Genomic DNA, 23815 nt, shown 5'->3' with positions numbered 1-23815 from the left:
TTGTCACTTCCTTCTTCTGCAGCACTTGATTCATCTTAGAGAGAACATTCCTGGTCAACTCGTTTTGCTTCTGACTCTTTGCCCTGTTCACAGAGGTCTCCTCCTAAAAGGTGGAAGGGGCAACCCCGCTTTGGTGATGACCCACTCATAGGTCAGCTCCTGGGGAAATGCCTCACAGGGCTCAAGATGTCAGTCATTCCAGGGGCTTTTCTCTCATTGCCTAATCCTGCCTGCTCTGTATTGGCTCCCTGGCAGCAGCTCTGAAGGCAGAGAGATAGAAGTCCTCAGAGTGCTGTTTTCAAATCACTACAAAGAGGGGAGGAGGCAGGTGCCACCATTCCATCAAATGAAATTGATGACTGAATAGGATTAAACTGATTTAAAGCTTTTTTTGTTTTTAGTTATATGTTTCATTATGATTTATTTTGTCTGGGTTGAAGAGGCAGTTAGTTATATGATCATTTCTAAAGACTATAAACTGTCTCAAATCCAGCAATATAGAAACCAGTAGCATTTCGTTCCCATAGAAGCAGTTTGCTTTAACCCTACATTAGCCAAACACCCAAAAATGTTATTTTGCAATCGTGAATGAACTCTCAATTTCAATGCAACTCTTCTCCCTTGCCTGTTCAATCCAGTGACACACTACACCTTTCACTTCACAGGCCCCTATCACTGATTTTCTGAGAGAAATGCAAGGACTCGGACACAGATTAGAAAACAAGGGAAAGGATTCTTTTATAGATTAGTTGAGATGTACACCAATAAGACTTGACAAAACTCCTAATGAAATTAGTTTCCCCTTCTCTGAATGTTTTAAAGAAGGAACTAAAAACAGACTTGTTTAGTCAGGCTATAGTTTTAACGTTTCAGTTTTTAGAGCTTCTACTGCATTTTAAATTGTTTTAATTATATTAATGTTTTAATGGTTTTTATATTGTGAACTGCCCAGGGACTTTTTTATAGGGCGGTATATAAATGCACTAAATAAAAAACAAATAAAAGGTGTAAAATTAAAAGATGACAAAGACACCAAATCAGCAAGAGTTCTGTTTAATAATGTGACTCAAATTCAGGACTGAAGTTCTCAACTGCTTTTAAGAGACATCTTGGTCTTTCGCCAGCCGAGTTTCACAACAAGGGCAGACACAGTGAAAAGAGGTATTGGACTGTGCTGTGTGGCAGGGAAGCCTAAGCAGCTGCCCAAAGGGTCTCCACGACATTTATCATACACAACACATTCCTGAAACGCCACAGAATTGCATAAGCAGAAGTCCCAGGAAAAGGACATCATGTTATTTTCAAGTCATTCCAAAGAGAAATGGACAGTTTGCATTACCAAAGGTGTGTGTGTGTGGTGGCGGGGAAGAACCATTACACTTACAAATGGCACTTTGTAAGCCTAACAAAGGAAAAAAAGTTTTATTTGGAGACAGATTACAAGGAAAGGAAAAAAAATAGTAATTGGGCACCTTTAGCATTTCTAAAGAAGTGTGAATGTTGACACTAATTAATAAACATGAAGCATCCTCCACTGTTGACAACACAATTATTGCTACATGAAAAAGTGGCAAGTGAATACAAGTTTCAAGTGTCTGTGACAGAGGAAGCATTATCTGCCATACATGGTTAGAGACATTTTGGCTACTTTTGAAAGGCAAAACAAAGTGTCCTCTTTTGATTGCAAAATTTTTAATTACATTTCTTGAGATGTTACATAGTTTGACATTAGTGCCACAAGACCAAAGCCACATAGGCATCTGAAAAGTGCAATGTATCATGTTTACCACAAGACTGCAAAGTGAAATGGCTTGTGCCTCTCAGCTGCACCCAAGGCAGGTCTGCAAAGGACTTTTCTTGGGTACTCCCACCACACAAGGGTGGGTTTTCTTAGGGGCTCCCACCCATAAGGAAGATTTTAACCTGGAAGCACTGGGCAAGTTACTGTAGTGGCAAAAGGATCCCTACGTTGTATGGCCTAGGATCCCTTCTACAAGTAGCTCACTCTTGCATCTAGGATCTAGCACCTTCAGCAAGACTGCAGACTAGCGTGGCAGGTTGTGTCTGGACATTTATGCATAACACAACTTTGGAGTCCTCAAATAACCCAGCTTTTTATTTAAAATGGCGCTTAGTCTCGCAGATTGTACAGATACTGCTGTGGTGTGTAATGAACAGTGTAAGGAAGGTTTTTAGCAACCAATGGAGCACTATTCCCTCTCCTCTTTCCTCCTGACCAATAAGACCCATTTTTAATATATTAAAGTTAACTTTTAAAATAGACATCTGATGTTCTTCACATCACTATATACAAACATCTATTATCTTGGAGGAAATGGAACACAACAGCATTGTTCATATTTTGCACATTGAGTAAAGTATGGTGGGGATGTAACAATGACACTACTGTACATGCAAGAGGCTTCCTTTCCCCTGAAATCACACCTGAATCAGGCTGTCTAAACTGGGACCTGAGTAAGCATCAAAACAAACTTAGAGTCAAGTTCTAGAGATCAGAAAAGAGGGACAGCCCTCAAACTGCTCAATTCCCTGAATTTCCAAAGACTGGCTGGCAGTCTCCACATAAGACCACAGTGCAAGGTTTTCCCAGAAGCCTACCCAATCCTCTTCAAGCCAGCTGAGCAAGCCTCTACCCTGATGCCTTAACACTGCAGACACTTTTAAGACAAACTTGACGCTTTTCAACATCTGAAAGCTGACCGACACAACACACTTTCCCTCTTTGTTCCAAAGTGCATTTTAGAGAAATTTGTAAACAGAGAACTCAAATTGAAAGTTATGCACTAAAAGCATCTTAAGTTGCAAGCAGCAATTGTGTGCATTGCAGTAACTGAGGGGAGAGTACCAGCCTCAAGTCACTGAGGGCAGAGAGCAAGGGACGGGGCGAGGATATACCTTTTAAAAGTGGAAATTTCCCCTTTTTTAATCCTGGAGGGCAGGGAGAAGATCAGCTATGCTATCAACATAGTAATCGGGGACCAGGTTTTTCCGCTTAGGACAGTCGCTCTTCAAGTGGTCTTTGACTTCCTCCAGTGTGGTGACCCCTGTGAGGGTGAGAAGAGTCTTCAGGCCACAGTTGTTGCCCATGAGGATGTCTGTGTCCAGGCGGTCCCCAACCATGATGGTGCGAGCAGGGTCGATGTTGAATTCATTAGCCACACACTCAAAGATGTAGTCGCTTGGCTTGCCAATGATGAACGCCTCACGCTCTGCAGCCGTCTCCACAGCCTTGACGAGACAGCCAGTGCCTGAGGAGAGGAGAGAAGCGAAGCAATCAGCGGGCTATGCTGGGAGCCAGGTGCAGCACTGACAGGCCACTGCAGGCCAGTCCTAACACTCATCTTAAGGTTCTGTCAAAGCATAGCAACAGCAGCCGGGAGAGGCCAGCTTTGCCAGGGGAACTCCTGCGGAGCAACATCCTAGAAGAAAGTCATTGGAATGGGAGACAGGTGTGAGCACTGGAAGATGGATGGGGCCGTTCTGGAAGGGCATTTGCATGCTTGCATGCAGAAGGCTCCAAGTCCCCTCCCTGGCAGCACCCCTAAGATAGAGTTGAGAGAGATTCCTGCCTGCAACCTCGTAGAAGCCACTGCCAGTCTGGGCAGACAATCCTGAGCTAGATGGACCAATGGTCTGACTCGGTACAAGGCAGCTTCCTATGCTATGCTACCTGCACCTAGCTACTTCAAGTATCCCCCCTGCCCCAACCTGTGCTTCTATCCCTGCAGCTGCTATGGCAGTTTTCCTTGCTTTTTTGCAGATGCTGCTGGTAGACCAGGCCAGCTGCCAAGCTTACTTATGGAACTGCCCATGTACTACATGCATCAGGCAAGGGCTCCTAGAGGGCAAGAGGGTATGAACTGAGCTGCCCCACAGCTTAACACTGGCACAGGGTGCCACCTCACAGTGCATGGCAAAGGCTGAAAAGAGTAGGAAGGTGCGGCACAGAGACAAAGACCTCTCTATAGTAACCATAAAGAGTGCCTTAGGCCAAGCTCCTAGGGTGGAGAACACGATGTTTTGTTTAGTTGCAAGATGTGTCCCTTTTAAAGGATTAGGCACTGGACAGCAGCTCAGACACAAGACAGGCCTCGCCTAGCCCTGCCAGCAATCCCAGTGGAGAGATGGGCTGCCTTACTGGCTTGGCTCTACCTGACGAATGGCCAGGCTGCGCAGCAATCCCTGGCCAAGGGCCAGTCTGCAGGCAGGGCAGCTCTCAAGCCCGGTCCAAGAGCTGCGCTGCCCGCAGGCCGGCTACCTGTCAGGCAGCGCTGACGGCGCCCCCCAACCTGACGAACGGCCGGCTGGTGCTGCTGCTGCGGCTACAGGCCTCCCCCCCGCGGCTCGCCGGTCGTACCAGGCACGGCGCTGCCGCCCTCGAGGGGCAGGCGGTGGTCGCGGTTGGTGCCCACCAGCAGGCAGTCCCCGTCGCCGCGCAGCAGGTAGCGCAGGGCCAGGCAGAGCTTGGCGTAACTGAAGTGCTCGTCGTAGCCCACCAGCACGGCGCGGACGGAGGGGTCGAGCGGGGCGCGGGAGCCCGGCGGCGGCTGGGCGGCGGAGGCTTCCTGCTCCGGGGCGGCGGCGGCGGCCTCGGGCCCCGCGCCCAGGTGGGCCACGCCGGCGGCCTCCAGCTCGGCGCTGAGCGCGGCCCCGCCCAGCACGTAGGCGGCGGCCCCGGGCGGCAGGGCGCGGCGCAGGTAGCGGGCGGCGCAGTAGGCGGAGCCGAAGACCTGGCGCGGCTCGGCGGGCGGGAAGCCCAGGCGCCGCAGCTTCTCCACGTAGGCACCGCGCGTGCGCGAGGAGTTGTTGGTGACGTAGCAGAGCAGCCGCCGCCGGCCCCCCTCCGCCCCGCCCTCGGCCGCCAGCCGGCCCAGCGCCTCGGCCGCCCCCGGCACCGCCGCCTCGCCCCGCCACAGGACCCCGTCGCAGTCGAAGAGCACCGCCTCCACGCCCGCCAGCACCGAGCGCGCCAGCCCCGGCTCCAGCCGCCGGCACTGCTTCGCCTGCGCCATGGCCGCTGCCTCCTGCCGCCGCCGCACGGAGGAGGAGGAAGAAGAAAGACGACCTCTGTGTGGAAATGGAGAGACGCGGCGCCGATTGGCTGAGGGGCGGGGCGGGCGCGCCGCGAGGAGGCGTCCATTGGGCGGGGGCAGCCGCGGCTCCGCCCGGCGCCTTGCTCGCCCTGGCCGCGGGTTGGCTGAGGCGGCGCTGAGCCGTGCTCTGATTGGGTGGCGGGCGTCCTCTCCGCCCATGGCTCGCCGCTCCCCGCATTGGCTGGGCCGAGACGGAGCCTTTCCGCTGCGGCCGCGGGTTGGCCGCGCGGGCTCGGTGGCGGCCCCGCCCCCTCACCGGAGCATCTCCCGGCAGCGTCGCCCATTGGCTGCCCGTCCCGCGGCCCCGCCTGCGGCTGGAAGGTGGTCTCAGGCCCCGCCCCTCGAGGGGGGTGCGGGGCTCGTTGTTATGACGACACGGCCGTAAAGTCGCCATCTTGGTGGTTGCGGCGCCTTGCGACATGGAGGCTGCGACGGCCACGGGAGTTGGGCCGGCGGGGCTTACGGCAGCTGGGCCGCCGGAGCAGGAGCGCGCGGGGGAGGCCGACTCCGGCCCCAGCCAGGCGCCCGCCGCCTTCCTCAGCCTCCCGGCGCCCTTCGGAGAGGAAGGTGCGGGCGGGGAGCGGGCCGCTGAAAAAGGCAGGCCGCTGAGGGGAGGGGGATGAATCTGGGGCGGGAGGGGGCGCCTCTTCGGTGCATTACGGTAGTGCTGATGGAGGGGGTCCTGTGCCTGCGCGCGCCTGTAGGCTGGCCATCCGTCAGGTGGAGCTGGGTGGCTAACTGCGCAGCTCTACCTGACGAAGGCTAGCCTGCAGGCAGAGAGAGAGAGGAGCCACTCGAGCTGCTGCTGCTGCCGCCGCCAAGAGGCAAAGGGCCCTGGCTTGTGAGGACCCCCCGTGGGCTGCACTCACCGGGGTGCTGCATTCCTGCGCTGCCTGTGGCTGCGGGCGCCTCCCAAGGCCCCCTGAGTCTGATGAGGCCGAGAGAGGCGCCTCTTCCCTGGGCAAGGCGGTCCGCGCCTGCAGTCAGCAATGTGCTGCAGATGCTGCCAAGGAGGGGCTTGGGAGGAGTCTTGGGGCTTTGGGGGGTCCCTCTCCCACCCTGGTGGCAATGGCACCGGCTGCCCCTTCTCGAGGGGTGACCTTCTTTTCGTGCTTCACACGTTTCAGATGAGGACGACCGGCACAAATGTGGGCGCTGCCAGGCTGAGTTCACTTCTTTGGAAGAGTTTGTACAGCACAAGCTGCAAAAACTTTGCCAGAGACATCAAGATGCTGTTGTTGCAGCAGCAGCGGCGGCGGCAGCAACGCAGGCGAGTTTGGGGAGGGAGGATGCGGGCAAGGGCTGGGCAAGGGCTGGGCTGGCTTCTTGCAGCTCCCAACAAACCTGTAGTGGGCCAACTGGGGGAGGAGGGGAAGGCATGAATATGCTCTGATTTGGGCCGGGGGGGGGGGAGAGGAGCTGGATGAGATAAGTAAGTGGGTTCCCAACCTTTTAAAACAAGCGTACCTTTTCTGTCGCAAACCTTCAGCTCAGGTATCCCATAGAGATTGTCCATGTGTGTACAGACTCAAATTTAAACGTTACAGTTACGAGATGAGTGTGAGACAAGTTGTGAGAAGCCAGCATTGTGTACTGGTTAGAATGCCGGACTAGGACCGGGGAGACCCGAGTTCAAATCCCCATTCATCCAGGATACTAGCTGGGTGACTCTGGGCCAGTCACCACTTCTCTCTCAGCCTAACCTACTTCACAGGGTTGTTGTGAGGAGAAACCTAAGTATGTAGTACACCGCTCTGGGCTCCTTGGAGGAAGAGCGGGATATAAAATGTAAAAAACAAACAAGCTGCTCCAGTCACTGGCTATAGACTTGTCCTGCCAATTTCAATGAGGTTGCTTAAGAGTAACTTAATAATAATAATAATAATAATATTTATTTGATTGCTATACCACTCTTCCAGAAATGGCTCATGGCGGTTTACACAGATAAATAATAAACAAATAAGATGGCTCCCTGTCCCCAAAGGGCTCACAATCAGATAGACACCAGCAACAGTCACTGGAGGTCTTGTGCTGGGGGTGGATAGGGCCAGTTAATCTGGATGTAAACCAGTGACTGGAGTAGCCTTGTTTCATAACATTTACATACGTGTGTGTGTGTACGTATACACACACATGCATACAAACACAAACTTAAGTGCTACTATTAGGGAGACAAGGCTTCTATATTCTTTGGCTCACATCTTAAGTAAGTTACACATAAGCAGTCTTATTGAAATGAAGGGGACAAGATCACTTATCTCATCAATTTCAGTGGGAGTACTCAGTGCTACTTTTCTGAAGCCTGTCAGTCAGACTGAGGGGAGGGGTACGCTGAGCTTCAGCACATAGCCAGCCAATCAGGAGCAGAGGAGGAGGGCCTTCATCACATCACTGGGGATGCATCCGCCTCAAGCCAACAACCCTCTGATGGAGAGTGTCGGAAGACAGGAGGGCTCTGAGTACACCCTGGGAGCCCGTCGAACACCCCTAAGGGTTGGGATGCCCTGCTCTGGGTCACAGGAATTCCCCCTTAGGGGATTAGGAAACTAGCAGCATATCTTTAGGTGGTGTTAGAAGAGTGGCGGAATAATGGATGGTAGCGTTGATTCAAAATTAATAGAGAGCAGAGTAAAGAGGGTGAGTGAGGTGTGAGGCAGTTGAGATTTTGAGCCTGGGGATAGAGAAGTGTATGACATTCTGCCAAACTGCAGCTTTCGGGACGGAGTGGGATGTAACTCTCAATACGTCTGTCTGCACTAAAACCCAGTTTGTTGCCTCAGGTGGTTTCATCCGTTGAGGAGCCTATAACTGTGGCTCATATAGTTGTCGAAGCTTCTCCAATAACGGAAGAAATTGGCAGTGCTTCTGCAATACTAGGTAAGCTCACCAGCCGTTTGAGACTGTCAATAAACGTGAAGGTTAGGGTGGTTTTTGTCATATCCCTGGGCCTCTAGAAAGCTCACAAAGCCCTCATCAAAGCCTTTTTGAGTAAACTTAGCAGTCATGGGTGCAGAGGACAGCTCCTCTTACAGATTTAGTAACTGAATAAAAACCAGGAGGCTGTTTTCACCATGAATGAAGTTTGTAATGGGGTACCCCAAAAATCTGTATTGGGGCTGGTGCTATTTAACAGAGTCATGAATTATGTGGAGTCGGGGTGACGTGAACTGTGTCTGGTGGTTGTGGAAAAGGCAAATGCTATGTTTGGATTATTAGGAAAGAGATTGCCTTGCTCACTGGGCAAAGAGGCACCTTTCATGTGGTGCTTCTTGTGTGTAACTGGTGTTATATCACTTTCCCCTGGGCCCAGCATCGCATCCCTTTCAGTGACTGTTGCTGGTGTACCTCCCTTGTCTTTTCCTTTTGGAGCCCAGCAGACCTTCTGGGACAGTGAATTGCCTTTCAATTTCTTTGTGACATAAGCCACTTTGTGAATGTTTTGTTGAAAAAGCAATACACAAACATTCTTAATAAAATAATAAACTTGAAAATAAGACTTCAAATATTGCAATATCCTTATATACATCTGTGATGTAGCCACATTTGGGATACTGTGCACAGTTCTGGTAGCCACATCTGGAAAAAAAGATCACAAAGCTGGAAGAGGTGCAGAAAAGGTAGCCAAAGCAATCTCAGGGGTTTGAGCATCTTCAGATAAAACACTTATGATAGAGGTTTATGAATGGTGTAGAGATAATATACAGAGATACCCCTTTTCCCTCTTTTCTAGAATTTGGGTTCACCCAGTGAAACTGGTTGGACAGATACAAAATATATTTCTTCACACAACACACAAGGCAGCAAGTTCTACATGTGGAGTATTCCACACCGGGAACTTGCTGCCAGAAGATGTAGTGGCTGCCACTAGTTTAGATAGCTCTGAGAGGAGATTAGACCGACATGTGAGTAGAAAGTTACTCTGTGCTGCCTGAGACCAGGCTAATGTGTGACCCAGATAAGCAAAAAGAAGAACTTGTGCCATAGCAAACTGAATCTCAAAGACATCCCTGGAGTAGGTGTCTCTGCTTATGGCACCCTTCCGATTGAGAGCAGCCCGTGGACGAAGCTTATCCAACGTATCCTGAATGCAGACTAGTTGTAGCCTCTTGCATGGTGTATCTGGTGTAAATAATGTAACTGTAAAAGGGTCATCTTTGCAGGTAGTGGGCACATCAAAGAAGTCCTTGTAGCTGGAGAACATGTCTTTGAAAGCCCAAATGGCCACCTGGACGGTGACGTTGGGGAGGGGCAGAGCAGCCCCGGAGACCCAGAAGAAGGAGCTTCCATGGAACTCATCAAGGTTAAACTGCTGGTCAACAAGGAAGGCCGATACGTGTGTGAACTGTGCCACAAGACTTTTAAAACGGTACGTTGCAGGGCCTGTTGGTCAGTGCTGTGGTGGGAACCCTTCCATACACTCTCCAGAGTTCTGCCGGTGTGTGTCTTGGTACAGTTAACAGTATCACAAACAGAGCGCCTTTCTGAGAACTAGCAACTTGAAAGGCTCTGTAAGTCAAAACACAGAGCAGGCTGGCAGTTTCCAACCAGCTGCTGCTTCTTCTTCTAGGCCAGCATTCTCAAAGCTCACATGATCACTCACAGCAGCCGGAAAGACTATGAGTGCAAGCTGTGTGGGACGTCTTTCAGGACCAAGGGTTCGCTGATCCGACACCATCGCCGGCATACAGGTGAGGGTGGGGTTTGACTTGTGGTAGAATAGATGCGATGCATAAAGCACCACAGCGACTGAGTTGATAGAGCACCCTAAGGAACCAGGCAGAAAGGGGGAAGGCATTCAGGAAAAAGGAGGCAAGGGAAAGTCTCAACAATGGGATGTTTTCTGGCCCTGGTCTTGGAGCTTGGGCAAAGGCTTTGCGAATGTGCTAGTTACACGCCATGCCTCCAGTTTTCTAGCTGTGTGTGCTGTGATGGGAACCTTGCACTCGGATCGGGTCTCCAGTCAGACTCCTGCCTGAACACCTTGCTGGGATTGGCTGGGGAAGACGCCTTTCTGGCCTGGGGTCAATGGACCATGTGTGTGGAGGACAAGCCTATCAGTGACTATAGCCATCCCGGCTAGTAGGCGCCTTCCAGGTTCAGAGGCAGGATGCAGGGCAGTATCAGCAGGAGAGGGGGCCTGCCTTCATCTCATGGTGGTGGGCTTCAGGGAAACGGGGCTGGGCTAGGTAGATCTGAACCAGCAAGGCTCTTCTTATGCTCCTGCATGTAATAACACGATGCCTTCCACTTCTCCACCTGTTTAGACGAGCGTCCTTACAAGTGCAAAAAATGTGGGAAAAGCTTCCGAGAGTCGGGGGCCTTGACTCGGCACTTGAAATCCTTGACTCCCTGCACCGAGAAAATCCGTTTCAATATGAACAAGGAGGTGGTGGTGACCAAGGAGGATCTCGCTACCGGTGGGTGGCCTGTGGCCCTTCCTCACCCGTCCTGCCCCTTGCTTTGTTTTGGGGGCCTCTTATTCCTAGATGCCGTCAGTCAGAGCAAGGCACCCTGCTTCAGGGTGGCCGCAGTGCTGGGGATGGGGACACTCTTGCTCTCCCTTGGGGGCCAGGATGGCACGGTGGGCAGAGAATGGCTTGGATGTGTGAAGCCAGGAGAGGAGCCGCCACTCGGTGGGAGAAATCCCAAAGTGGCAGGAAATGCCTCTCTCTGACCCTCCAGAGGGCTGTTGCCAGACAGACAAGGTAGTCCTGGGTTAGCTGGCCCAAGAGAGCTTGGCGCCCTGCCCAACTCAGCCGTTGGTCTTGGGCCAGTGGCAGTCTTCTGACTTCGCACATCTTACAGGAGCCTTAAGAGGTCAACACATCATAAGAGTGGGACTCAGTCCCAGTTTTTATAATTCTGCAGTGCCTGCCTGTGTAAAAAGACAAATGTCGCCATATGATGGGTGAGGTATCCGCTTTGGCTTTGCCTCCGTCTTCTGAGAGGATTTTTTCTTGAGAGCTCCCAAGCAACTAAGCTACGAATCAGCAAGTCTGAGTTCAGATCTGGCCTCTACTACAATCTCATTAGGAGGCCTTAGGCAAGCCACATTCTGCTCCTGCCACAGAGCAGTGCCACATTCTGCTTACCTATATGCTTCTTCCCTTGCAGTCTCCAGCACCTCCAACATAGATGCCGTTCCCTCACTAGCAACACAGTCTGTGGAGTCCCCACCTGTGATCCACCTAGTGACAGATGCAAAAGGGAATGTCCTCCACGAAGTCCACGTCCAGATGCAAGAGCTCCCCATCACAGAGGCCAAATCGCCAGACCTGGAGGTTGGTTCCACCCCCCACGGGAAACATTGGTGTTGCTTTGTGTATCTGGGCAGACTCGGCGGCTGTGGCCTTGCTGTGCCGGTGTGAGACAGGTGCAGCTGGAGACCGTGAATTCTCCCTCAGAAGAGGGCAGTATCCGTGATGCTGGGTTGCCACACACTCCCTGCTCCCCAACAGGGCCAATTCAAGAATCTCTCCTTAGGGCAGCTCCTGGGCCCGCCCTTGCTCAGGGGCTCTTCTTCCCCACTCTTGGCAACGGGTCTTTCTCTTCCGCCTTTTAGCCTTCACATTCTGAGGAGCTGCTTCCTGATGGAGATGACAATGAGAACTTGCTGAGAGAAGCCATGAGGAATTCTGGGATTGTGATCGAACGGGTTTCCATGGAGGAGGAGGAGGAGGCCAAACTGGATGAAGCAGACGTGGCAGCTGCCGCCACAGAGAGTGTGAAGAGTGACGAGGCAGAGGCCCCAGAGAAGCTGTGCGAGGAGCAGGTGGTGGAGACAGAGCAAGAACCAGTCGAAGGGGTAAGTTCATCACCTGAGGCCACATCTGTTCCCCTCCCCTGTGGGAAGTCGGTGGACTTGGCCGATGCACAGCAAAGTGCCTTGAGAGCCAGCAGGCTTCCCAGGGAGTACACGGATCTGACCCCGTCCTCCTCTCCTCTCCTCAGGACTTGCTTTGCCCTGGCCTTGCCACAGCATCTCCTGGTTCAGGGTTTTGCTCAGCCAAAAGTTGCACAGGTGCTGTTCTTATGCAGGGTTCCTTCTGTTTCATAGCTGGAGCACGCAGAGTCGACCGCTGAATGCAAGCGCCATGTGTGCCCTTACTGCAGCGAAATCTTCAGAGAGCACACTTCCCTTGACTTGCATGTGAACGGCCACCTAGGTAAAATGACAAGCCAGCTCGAGGTTTCTGCTGTTTTCTTGGACGGTAACAAGCTAGCAGAGTTGCCCCTGGACATTGTGCCACGACTTAGAATATTCTGTTTGCTCATCCAAACTGTCCCAAAGTGCACATATTTAAGCAGAAGACCATAAACGCAAAGCTGGAAAAGAGGTGCCGTTACTGCCTTTCACAGCCTCAGAATTGGATTTTAGCCACTCAGAAATGTTCTGTTCAAGTAGCAAAAGATTGCCGATATCCTAGAGTGTGAGAGTTGGAAAGGGCTCTTGGAGATCTTCTGGTCCCGCACCCTGCTCAGGGCAGATGGCCGTCCAGCCTCTGTTGGGAAGCAAAGTAGAGCCACACACGGCAAGAGGCAGACTGTTCTTACCGTGAGGAAATGCCTCCTCCTGCCTAGCCAGAATCTGCTTCCTTGTCATGTCAAACCATTGGCTTATTGCTATAGATTTAGAGGGTCTGACTGCTGATATGCTGGGTTAATCCTTGCTTCTCAGTTTCCTGTGTCTGTGCAAAGCAGGTCATGAAAACTGAGCGTGTCAGCAGTGAGATATTTATCTAAATAAGTAGCAAGTCTGAGACATCTGTCATCTTTGCTACTGGACAGTAAACATTTCAGCAGCTTGAGAAAAATGTCCTGAGGCTCTCAAAGGCAGTACTGTATCTGCATCTGCCCATAGCGACATTTGTCCTTGGGGGTGTCCTGCCATTTTGCACTCAAGGTGGTGCTGATCCTACACTTCCTGGCCCCAATCCTCCTGTTTCTCTCCCCCAGACTACAAGGCTTTTACATGCGAGGAGTGTGGCAAGGAATTCACCAAGGGCTACTTGCTGAAAAAGCACCAAGAAGTCCACGTCAATGAGCGGCGATTCCGTTGCGGGGAGTGTGGCAAACTGTACAAGACCATCGCCCACGTCAAAGGGCACAGGAGGGTGCACTCGGATGAGCGGCCGTATCCTTGTCCCAAATGTGGCAAGAGATACAAGACCAAGGTAGGAGCTCTGTGCTTTTGAAGACGTCTCTTTTCCTAGGCTGCGTTCGCCTGTCTCGGGTGGTTTCTGATAGCCTTGGAGACTGAGAGTGTGGAGTGTGCTGGGTTCAGGGATCTCGCCCACGGCTCTTTTGGTGGGAGTCGGACCCATGGCTACCCTCTTCGTGTTGGGAGTTGAGAGGGGAAAGATCTTGAACAAATGTCTCCCTTCAGCACCTGCTGTTACTAATAACAGTGCCTTTTGGTTTCTACTGTCCTTGTGTTCTCGCGATGGAAAGTTTTATGTGAACAGTTCATGTGCAGAATAATTTTTGTTCTGGGTGGCAGTATCAAAACATTATGTGCACATGTATATTCAGCGTGGGGCCTTCCTGATTCAATCTGAGCGGGATCAATAATTAACTGAGTGGGCATTAAAAAAAACTTGTGCGTGTGCACATGCGCACCCCTTAGAGGGAAGGCTGCTTCCATCTGGCTCAGCAGTGCCTGCCTGCAGTCCCAGAAGAGCTCCCCTCTTAGGTGTGCAGAGTGTGTGTGTTTCCACTTGCTGCATCCACTCTCCTCTCCAACAGAATGCCCAGCAGGTCCACTTCCGGACGCATCTGGATGAGAAGCCCTACGTCTGCCACTTCTGCAGCCAGGGCTTCCGGGAAAAGGGCTCCCTGGTGCGTCACATTCGTCATCACACGGGCGAGAAGCCATTCAAGTGCTACAAATGTGGCCGTGGCTTTGCCGAGCATGGCACCCTCAACAGGCACCTGAGGACCAAAGGTGAGTGTGCAGCCTCCTTTCCTGTTTAATAAAAATGACATGCATGCACGCACATATGCCAGCTCCCCAAACAGAAAAGTTTTGTGTTCTCTCATTGCCCTGCTCCCCAAGTAAAAAGGGTTCTGAACTTCTGGTCAACCTCAAAATTGCAGTAGACTCAAAACATCAGTCACTGTGCAGATTTTGAGATCTGGGAATATATTTGGACCTGTGGGAACTCCTTTTCCGCTTTTGTACCCGTCCAAGGGAAGACTTGCATGTTTACGACAAGATACACTATATAGGTTACTGACAAAACGGGGACTAGCCTGCTGCTGGAAGTGTAAGAAGGAAGTGGACACGTTGCATCACCTTAGAGTGGGCTTGCTCTGCTGCACAGAAGTTTGGTCTGATATTTATTTAAAGCATTTTCCCTGTGCTCTTCACGGGGAGATTATGTAACACTGATGAAATAGCAAATAATTAAAAAGAGGGTTTTTCGCACCTTAATGTGCTTTCTTCCCTCGTTGGGCAGCTGGTGGTTTTCCTGGCCTCTGGTTGGGAAGCCCAATCTCAGCCAGAGAAGCAGCAGGTGGAAGTAGGGGTGGTGACATTTCGCCCCCCCTGCCTGCTCCTCCTTGCAGGCAGTTGGCGGTTCATCATTAGAGATACAATCCACAAAATATGCAGGTCTGCTTAATTGGCATGTAATAATGCCAAGCATTTTTGTCACCCCTTGCCAGAAGGTTTTTAAAGACAATATTTTGATAGGAGAGCCTCCTACATTTTCATACTGAGACTTTTTCAGGTGGAAGAAGTTTGCTAATAACATTGGACTGATTCTGAACCAGTCTTGTCCTCTCTCTTCACCCAGGTGGCTGCCTGCTTGCCCTGAAAGAAGCCGAAGAAGGGGTGGGGTCAGAAGAAGGCCAGACAGCTGACAACTTGGCTGCAACGGTCATTTCAGAAGACCCCCCTACAGTCTTAGTGGAGTTTTCTTCTGTGGTGGCAGACACGCAAGAGTACATCATTGAGGTAACAGCCCCACAGGAAAGCGGGGATCTTGCGTGAGACAGAGACTGCCCCTCCTTCGGGGCAGGATGCGTGTGGTGGCCGGTCCCGTATTGCTTGGCCCTCGACTCTGATGAAGGAAGCTTTTGGTGTCTTCAGTCAAGAGCGCTACGGGCAAGTCATGCCCGCTGAACAGAATCGAAGGTGCCTTGCAGCCATGTGTGGTGGGCTGTGCCTGCTGATGATGGTGGGGGTGCTGATTGTGCCCTTTTCTTGCTTCTGGCAAGAAAAGGGCATCTGCCAAGTCCTTAGCTGCACAGGTTAATTGCCCTGGGGGCATGTGTGTGTTCTCTCTTAAAGACGGCCACTGAGGACATGGAAACCAGTGAAGCTGCTGAGATAATAGAAGGAACACGGCATGAGGTGGGTGACTCCCTGAGGCTGCTCTTCATGTTCTTCAATGCTGGAAGAAGGGGTGCATTCACAGGCCAAGCTGCCTGAGAGGGGTCACTATTGCCAAAATCAAAAAGGGGCTGGCTAGTCTTAATGTGGATTCCTATCCAAAGTGGTTTTGCTTTCCCCATGTGCTGGAAATGATCTTGAAGTGGAACCTTCAGCTGGTGGGTGAACATGCTTTGGGAAGTCAGCCATTCCAGCTCCCTTTCCATAGGAGAGCAAGTAGGGTAGGTTAACCACCATCTCCTCTGCTGGGGCCAGTCACCCTCTCTTTCCCAGGGGAATTTCATCCCATTTCATGGCTCTGCCTTCTGCAGGGCCGAGTGGCGCGCTGGTCCTGAAACAAAGAGTCCCTGGTGAGCTCTGAGCATTCTCCTCTTCCTGTGCTCTTTGTGTGAGTCTCAGCTCTCCTTTGTCTCTTTCTTCCCATCCAGGTGGACAGTCACATCATGAAAGTGGTTCAGCAGATCGTGAACCAAGCTAACTCAGGCCACCAGATCATTGTCCAGAATGTCACTGTGGCAGAGAGTTCTGACATGACCCCTGACAGTACAGACACCATCACCATCGCCACTCCCGAGAGCCTCACGGAGCAGGTGGCCATGACCCTGGCCTCTGCCATTGGGGAAGGAGCCCTCCTGGCCACCGAGGGCAGCCTTGGGACCGAGGAGGCCACCGTGACTATGGTGGCCTCTGAAGACATCGAAATAATGGAGCACACCGGTGGCGAGTTCGTGATCGCCTCCCAGGAGGGGGAGCTGGAGGTCCAGACTGTGATAGTCTAGGGCCCCAGCAGGTGCTCAGCGCCAGAGGGGGCACTCAGCCTCTTGAGGCTGCTTTGCATGTGGTCTTGGAGGCAGGTATGTGGAGGGCAGTCAGAGGAGTCAGGACCGACTGTAGGGTCCTTCCCTGTGGCCACAAGTTGTGAGGGGAAGCAGCCCCAAGAGGCATTCCTTATCCCACGACCCTCCTCACGAGGGGAGAGGGGCTACCGGTGCCAAGGGCCGGCGATTCTTCATGGCACTTGTGGCCAGCCAGGGAGGGAGGGAGGGAAGGAAGGAAAGCACTTTAGCCCAAGCAAGGGGGAAACCGAGCCACCCTTGCTGGGGATCTTAACTATGCTAGAAGGGGAGGTTCCTGGAGGGGTTTGCCACCTGCCTTTCCCCCGTTAGTCTGCATAAGGCACAGAAGCCAATCAGTCGACATGAACCTCACCCGGAGGTCTGAAATATGCTATGCTGCAATAGGTCACAGGTTGTTCTGAGGAATAACCTAGAAATGCTGCATAAAGGCCACACTGTACATTTGTTTTTGTAACCAGAAATCTTTTAATTGCAGATTGTACAGTTTAGCTTTGTAAATAATTTTTTTTAAAGTGTGTGCGTGTGTGTGATCAAAGTTTCCTCGATCAAAGTTTCCCAAAGGAGGCCTTGCTTCTGCTAGAGAGGCAGGCTCTCGTGGGTGCCAACCTGCAGGTGCTTCCAAGACAGATGCTGGAAATGAAAGGGAGAGGTGGGTGGCTGCAGCGGCAGGTCATTAGCTGCCCTTTAACAGGTTTCTAGCTCTCCTGGTTTCAGAGGGGGACTGTGCCCCATGGACATCATCCTTCCATAATGGGGTAGTGGTAACAGTTGCATGCAAGTGTGCATCAGCTCTAAATATATCTGGAAATAAAATTACTCTCAGCATGACACCACCTCAGGGTGTAAGGCTAAGGCAATGCACAGTTAGCTGCCTCTCCCTCTCCACTGCTGCTGGGGGGTGAGGACAGAAATGCCTATTTGCCACCCATGGGAGGTCCCCCCCACCCATCCAGGGTAAATGGGCAGGAGTGTGGAAAGAGAGAGACATGTCTGTGCACACACATCCCTCCCCCCAGCCCTGATTAGTGTGATCCGGCTGAATAAAGACCCAAGCACTCCAAACGAGCCGCCTCTGACCCACCCAATGGCTGCCTGATAGCACCCCCTGCTTTCAGCTGCTGGCCCCTGAAGAGAAGTGCTGGATCTTGGGATGGGTGGGGTTAGGGCAAGGCAATCACACCAGGGCAGAGAGTTGGTCCTCCAAATCTGCCACGTACAGTCCATATCCCAAGATGATCCCTCCAGGGGTTATGCTTGCACCAGTCCCCAGAGCGCCCCTGTGGTTAACAGTGCCACCACGCAAGGAGTCTTTCCTGCAGGGAGTGTGAGCAAACGATAGCGAGATTCCACGAGTGCCCAGTTCCAGAAAGCGATACTGTTCACCTCCTCTTTTTTCCAGGGCTTGTGAGAGGCCTCACAATTTCCATTAAATTGCCCCAGATGCCTCTAGAGTAAAGGTTTTTGTAACCAGCATGCCTGCTGCAGGGCTTTGAACAGGAACACTTGTATCTAGAGGACTTAAACCACTCGTTGCTCGTCTGATTGGTCAGGACCAGGTACAGAGTGAAGCCGAAGTAGGAGCCCAGGATGAGAGAGAGGACGAGGACGAAGCCGAGCATGAACACGATCCTCGGGAAGGTCAGGAAGAGATACTGCAAAGAGAAGACGGCAGTCGGAAGCTAAAGCACCTCCGCCAAACTAGCCCTGGCCCAGGGTGCCCAAGTGTGCCTCTTCTTCCCTTGGGGGACAGACTGCGGGCGTTCTCCAGCCTGGGTCCCCAGATGTGGCTAGGCCACCACTCCCACCACCATCTGGGGACCCAAGCTGGAAAACGCCTGCTTTACTGGGTTTGGACTACATTCAGACATACACTGTCCATGTTAGAAGCTAACATTCAAATTAAACGAGGATAAAGTCTGCTCTAGTTCCTCCGGTCAGCCCACACTACCCTTTTCAGTTGATTTTGCCAGTAGCCCTTAAGTAAAAGGGAGACACACAAAGCCACATGGAACAGTTTTGTAGAACGACAAATCCTAACAGCACATTTGTTTAATGGGAATATCAGCAGGCGTGTTTGGCCTTGGAATTCTACACGTACCTAAGATACCAGAAACATCGACATTTACCTGAATAAGGAAGAAGGAATCCACGGGGCGCTCTTGACCTTGTTCATCAGTGTAATGTCCCAGCATCATGTTGGATAAAACAACCACCTGGATCAGGAAGGTGGCTGTTATGAGCGCAATGACACCAGCCATGGCTGTCAAAGTGAGGAGGTACACCAAGAAGTATCGGACGTTGAAGGCACCAATGCAGTTGTTGACCCAAACACAGTGATGATCAAAACGGTGCACGCAGCCATTGCACACACCTGTTCAAGACCAGAGACGAGTTAGGGTGTTTTCATGGCACACATTTTGATTTAAACCTCCCAGCAAAATGCTGACGCATTCATCCATATCCCAAGCTTTCTTGGACATAACTGGAATTACTGCTTCAAGGGTCTTTTGCTCACCATGGTTCAAGGGGAAAAAGTGGGGGAGAGCAGAAGAGGATGTCCCATTCATACTTCAATGTGCGCTGTCTGGGTATGCCTCCCCCACCTCCACAGGCAGGCTGTGCTTGAGCAAAAGTTCTAATGCAGGGGTTCTCCCAACAGGAGGCATTCACCATGGCCTCCTCCTGCACAGCATGAGATGATGCCTTTCAGCACCTTCCTATATTGCTGCTGCCTGATACAGGTGTTTCCCATAGTCTGGGAAACCTACCAGCGGGGATTTGAACCGGCAACCTCTGCCTTGCTAGTCAAGTCATTCCCCCGCTGTGCCAGAAAACGACAGGCTTAATCATTGCATTGTGCTGATACGACCACACCAAGAATGCAGGCAGGAAATGACTACTATATGCCCAGAGTTGCGGCCCATATTAGAACAGGAGTTCCCAACCTTGGGTCCCTAGAGGATGTTGGACTACAATGCTCATCACCCCCCCACCACCTCAATGGCTGCAGGCCACTGGGGCTGAGGGTGATGGGAGTTGTAGTCCAACACCATCTGGAGAAAAAAGCTCCCCCCACATTAGGTCGAGACAACTCAAGATGGGGAGTGGTCGGAAGCGGCAGGAAGAGAAGGCAGGGCCTTGGACACAGAAGTGCCTGCTCAGAAGGGACTCAAAGAAGGTGGTCGCAGCCGGATGGGGGGCATGAGCAGGAGGCCCCGAGGAGCAAGGCAGGCCTGGCTGAAGGGCTATCAACCCCCTTTCCAGAAGAGACTCTTACCACAGTGCCTGGATCTGGCTGGTTTCCTGACCCTGCAGGTGGGACACTCTGCGCCTTTTTCAAACATCACACCATCATAGGCATATATAGGGAGAAACAGCGCCTGGCTGGATTTGGTTATGGTACCTGGGGGGTGGGGGAGGAGAGAGAATAAAGCAGCAACGGCATCTCTGCTGGAAGTGCCCAACTTGGGTTGTGTGTGTGCAACCTTTAGGCCTATCCACCTGTTGCGCTCATCTGAATGTGCAGCGTACACAGGCACCGATCTGGACACAATCCCAGCTCTTCACCCACTGGGAATGCTGCCCAGGCCCTGCAGCCCACTCCCTACCTGTGCCATGCATTCAAGGATCAGCCTGTACCCAGGTTCGTAGGAACAGAGGAAGCTGCCTTCTACCAAGCCAGACCACTGGTCCATCTAGTGTTGGTCTGCACAGACTGGCAGCGGCTTCTCCAAGGTTGCAGGCAGGAGTCTCTCCCAGCCCTGTCTTGGAGAGGCTGCCAGGGAAGGAACCTGAGACCATCTAAATGCAAGCATGGAGGTGCTCTTCCACTGAGCTATGGCCACATCCCCTCCGGGGAATATCTGACAGCGCTCATATATAGTCACCCACCCAAATGCAACCAGGGCAGACCTTGCTTAGCAAAGGGGACCATTCAGGCTGGCGACCACCAGCCCAGCTCGCCTGCCATTTTGCTTTTAAAAGGAACGCAGGTGCTGTCATTCACACAAACACATGTGCAAAGGTACAGACATCTGGACACTCGTACAATAGAATGCCTGGACAGGACTCTGGTCTTGTCCAGCGCTAGGATTCTCTCTGGCTACCTGACTTCAAATACAGCAGGATACAGAATGGGTGTCACCAACTCATTCCTAGAAGGAGAGAGATCCCTTCGGACAGCACAGCTGAACACACTCTCTGGCTGCTTCCTTCCGAAGCTTCTCGGCACCATCACCATCACCACTCTGCACCCCAGCAGGCAGCACAGGCCATGCAGGCCCCAGGCATTAAGTGTGCCGGTGGGGAGTCAAAGCTGACTAAACACACCACGTGATGGGCCTCCCGCTCACCCCCACAAAAGAAATCTACACACTGAAAGCTAGCATGTCAGGGAGAAGGCCAGGCTAGACCCAGGAGTGGCTTGCACCAAAGGAGGCACAACTGCTTCCTATGCAGCTCTACCTGATGAATGGCCAGCCTGCAGGCTGCACAGCTCTCCAGATCTGTGGGCAGGGAGAGAGAGAGAGAGGAGCAACCCAAGAGGCCTCCTTTGAAGCCCCCCCAACTCATGAGGACAAGTCCCTACTGGCTAGAGCCCTTCCCCCTAACAGGTATTGTATGAGTGTCCAGATGTCTGTATCTTTGCACACATGTTTGTGTGAATGACAGCACCTGTGTTCCTTCTAAAAGCAAGAGCTAGTTTTCTATGTGCAGGGATTTTCACTTATTTTAACGGAAGAGCCTTGGCTCATGGTGCAGTCCAGCTACAGGTTGATCACGTCGTGTGTGAGAACGAGGCCCTCAGTGGGCCTCTCTCCACTGCCCAAGGGCTACAATTCCAGGTGAAAGGGGTCTTACCGGGATCAGTCTTGCAGCACAGCATGAAGAAGACCATCTTCACAGCCAGCAGCAGATAGGGCAGCAGGAGGAAGCTGGTACTGAACTCCAGCTCCAGGCAGTAGCCAAACACTTCCCAGCTATACTCGGCATAAACCAAGCCTTCCAAGGCCAAGTGCAGGACCACAAACAGGCGGCTTCTGCATCCGGAGAGAAGGAAGTGCATTAGAGGAGGGAGAGCACAGAGTCGGCTTCGGGTGCCTGGCCCTGAACACGCTGCACCCTAACCGGCACCTGCAAGGCAAAAAGAAGCACTCCTCTCTGCTCAGAAAAAAACAAATGGAAAAGCTCAATTCTTGACCTGGGATTTCCTGACGGGCCCGCCACACCTGCCCCGTTTCTGAGCCCCTGTGACTAAGCAAACAAGACGGCACCACCACAATGCAAACCTAAAGCAGTTTTGAGGCTGTTTAAGCCTCCCCCCGATCCCCAAACACGCTTACCGTGTATGGAAGAGTCTGTGAAGCACCTTCTGAGCAGCCGCTTGAACTCGGGCTGGGATTATCCATGAAAGCGCCTGCATCCAAGAGAAAAACGCAGCCAACATTAAGGCAGACAGCACTGTCTGTCTACAGTTTTATAAACAGGTATCTGTGGCAAGTGCCCCAGCCCCCTGGCGAGCAGGACACCCAGCGCCGCCACCCCGCAGGTCTCCTCCCCACCATTTGTGAGGCCCTGCGATGAGAGCACACCACACCTCTCTTGTATGGGAACAGCGGAAGCGCCTTATCCCGAGTTAGGTCACTGGCCGCCGAGGTCCGTCCCAGCTAGCGCCTGGCTCTCCAGGGTTTCCCAGCCCTGCCGCCTGGAGGAGCTGCCAGGGGCTGGAGCTGGGATCTTCTGCAGGCCAAGACTCTGCTCTGCCACAGAGCAACGGTCCCAACCCCATCCCCTGCTGCACTGGTGACCGTTTGTTTCTGGGCTAAATAGGAGTTCCAGGATTGGTCTTTTGCATTATTTAGTAATGGTTGCTCAGTTTATTTATGAGGTTGCTTATGTGTGTTTTGGAGCTTGTGTCCATAGCCATGAACACAAGAGGCTGACTGAGAGCAGAAGAAGCAGCAGTAACAGTGAGACTCCTGCAGGAAGGACAGAGAAACTCTGTGTGGAGTAACCGGGGTGGGGGGGTGGCAGTGGGGAGAGAAAATCAGCTGGGTGACCGTTGAGAAGGGGAGACGGAGGCTTGGATCAAGGAAGCAGTCGTGGACAGGAGGGACTTCTCTGCAGAAATGTCTAAGAGCCCATTAACGTGAACAAGCAAACCTGATGATAAAGCACATTAGCAGCACTGCAATGTCTCACCTGAGCAAACCAAGCAACAACTCTCGAGGGAAGGCTTTCCTTTCTTCCAGAATAGAGACAGACCAGTAGAATGCTCAGCAGCACCAGAAGCACATAGAGGAGGAAGAGAACCAAGAAGTCCATCCTGTCCTACAAAACCCCAAAGCAGCTGATCAACAACCCTGAGAGGCATGCCAGCCGTTTAACAGAGGTGGGAACCTAAGAGGAGAATGTGGCCTAGCCTGGATTTGAACTCAGACCTCCCAGAGGTGAAATTTCAACCCAAGCTTTCCAGGCCAGGCTTCTCTACAATGCACTCTCTCAATTCTTTTGGAACCCAAATAACGGCATTGCTTCTACTTTTTACTTGCAAAGTTGCAAGCCCCCATACCCAACTCGTCGTCCTGGAACGGCCACAGTCTCCTCCTCCTCCTCCGCTATGCAGCCACCTCCCTCTGCTGCAGGAGACCAAATCTTACTTCTTCTTCGCCAGTAAGCTCCTCAGGGCAGGGACCTGTCCTCTCACTAATAGCGCAGTGAGGGCGGCGGGCAGGCTAGGCGCCCGGGGGTGATGCTGGGAGTTGTAGTCCAACAAAAGCTGGGAAGCCTCGGGGGGCTCAGGAGGCGACCACCCACCCCAGCTTCCAGGCATACACGGGGGCTTGGCCCTGTTTGGAGGCGGGGGGCTGCCGTGGGGCAGCAGCAGAGCCTCCCTCCAGCCTAGGCAGTTGGACTACAACTCCCATCATCACCCCCTCCCTCCCCCCTTTGGCCACTGCGGCTGAGGATCATGGGAGTCGTAGTCTAACCACATCCGGGGACCCGATTTGAGATCCTTGAGGGCTAACGGGGGTGCAGCAGCTCAAGGCCTCGCAGCGGGTCTCCCCGGGGAGGGGGGGGAAGAGTGGGGCACGTTGCTGGGCAACAGCACCAAAACCCACACCGGACGCCCGCCCCAAGCAGGCGGGTTCTGCTCACATGACGCCGACACCATGACGGCGCAGGAGGCGGATCGGAAGTGTGGGCTAGGCTAGGGGAATTCCTAGAGCGTCCACCCGGAAGCCTTGAGCCGCGCGGGGCGGGGAAAACGAACTGGGACTTGTCCGCCAATCAGAGGGGCCGACGCGACAGGCGGCAGTTCCCTTCCAGGCCTGGAGAGGGCGCTGGGGGCGGAGCTCCCCGCGGGCAGAAGGAGGGGCTTATGCGCCAGGACGCGGCGGAACGGAAGGAAGCCGCGCGCCACGCTCCCCGCTCTGGGAGGCCGTATG

The 23815-nt window shown here is 52.7% G+C and overlaps 3 protein-coding genes across 7 annotated transcripts; 1 reads left to right on the top strand and 2 right to left on the bottom strand.

Moving 5' to 3' along the window:
* Positions 1–1407: 1407 nt before the first annotated feature.
* PGP (phosphoglycolate phosphatase) lies at positions 1408–5332 on the bottom strand. The gene is made up of 2 exons (XM_053275696.1): positions 4379–5332; positions 1408–3269 (listed from the first exon to the last, which is right to left on the bottom strand). Exons 1-2 carry the CDS (start codon positions 5271–5273, stop codon positions 2944–2946), a joined length of 1221 nt encoding a protein of 406 aa, XP_053131671.1. The 5' UTR covers positions 5274–5332; the 3' UTR covers positions 1408–2943.
* A 76-nt stretch (positions 5333–5408) lies between these two features.
* Positions 5409–16882, top strand: E4F1 (E4F transcription factor 1). The gene is made up of 14 exons (XM_053275678.1): positions 5409–5681; positions 6242–6384; positions 7895–7991; positions 9275–9480; positions 9682–9802; positions 10379–10531; positions 11229–11395; positions 11677–11919; positions 12172–12280; positions 13071–13288; positions 13860–14058; positions 14912–15072; positions 15409–15471; positions 15939–16882. The coding sequence occupies exons 1-14, from the start codon at positions 5534–5536 to the stop codon at positions 16287–16289; spliced, it is 2379 nt and encodes a 792-aa protein (XP_053131653.1). The 5' UTR covers positions 5409–5533; the 3' UTR covers positions 16290–16882.
* On the bottom strand, positions 16809–23597 carry ZDHHC4 (zinc finger DHHC-type palmitoyltransferase 4). 5 transcript variants are annotated; one of them, XM_053275700.1, is made up of 7 exons: positions 23526–23597; positions 22569–22697; positions 21710–21783; positions 21228–21406; positions 19645–19770; positions 18494–18738; positions 16809–18019 (listed from the first exon to the last, which is right to left on the bottom strand). In XM_053275700.1, the coding sequence occupies exons 2-7, from the start codon at positions 22689–22691 to the stop codon at positions 17747–17749; spliced, it is 1020 nt and encodes a 339-aa protein (XP_053131675.1). In that variant the 5' UTR covers positions 22692–22697; positions 23526–23597; the 3' UTR covers positions 16809–17746. The 5 variants fall into 5 exon arrangements, with proteins under 5 accessions (XP_053131675.1, XP_053131672.1, XP_053131674.1 ...); XM_053275697.1 differs by having other exon boundaries at positions 22939–23589; XM_053275699.1 differs by having other exon boundaries at positions 22944–23589.
* Positions 23598–23815: the final 218 nt, after the last annotated feature.

This window comes from Hemicordylus capensis, chromosome 13, assembly GCF_027244095.1.
Source record: "Hemicordylus capensis ecotype Gifberg chromosome 13, rHemCap1.1.pri, whole genome shotgun sequence".
In the NCBI taxonomy this organism is placed as follows: domain Eukaryota; kingdom Metazoa; phylum Chordata; class Lepidosauria; order Squamata; family Cordylidae; genus Hemicordylus; species Hemicordylus capensis.
The sequence above is the reverse complement of the archived record's forward strand: the minus strand, read 5'-3'. Positions and strand labels throughout refer to the sequence as shown.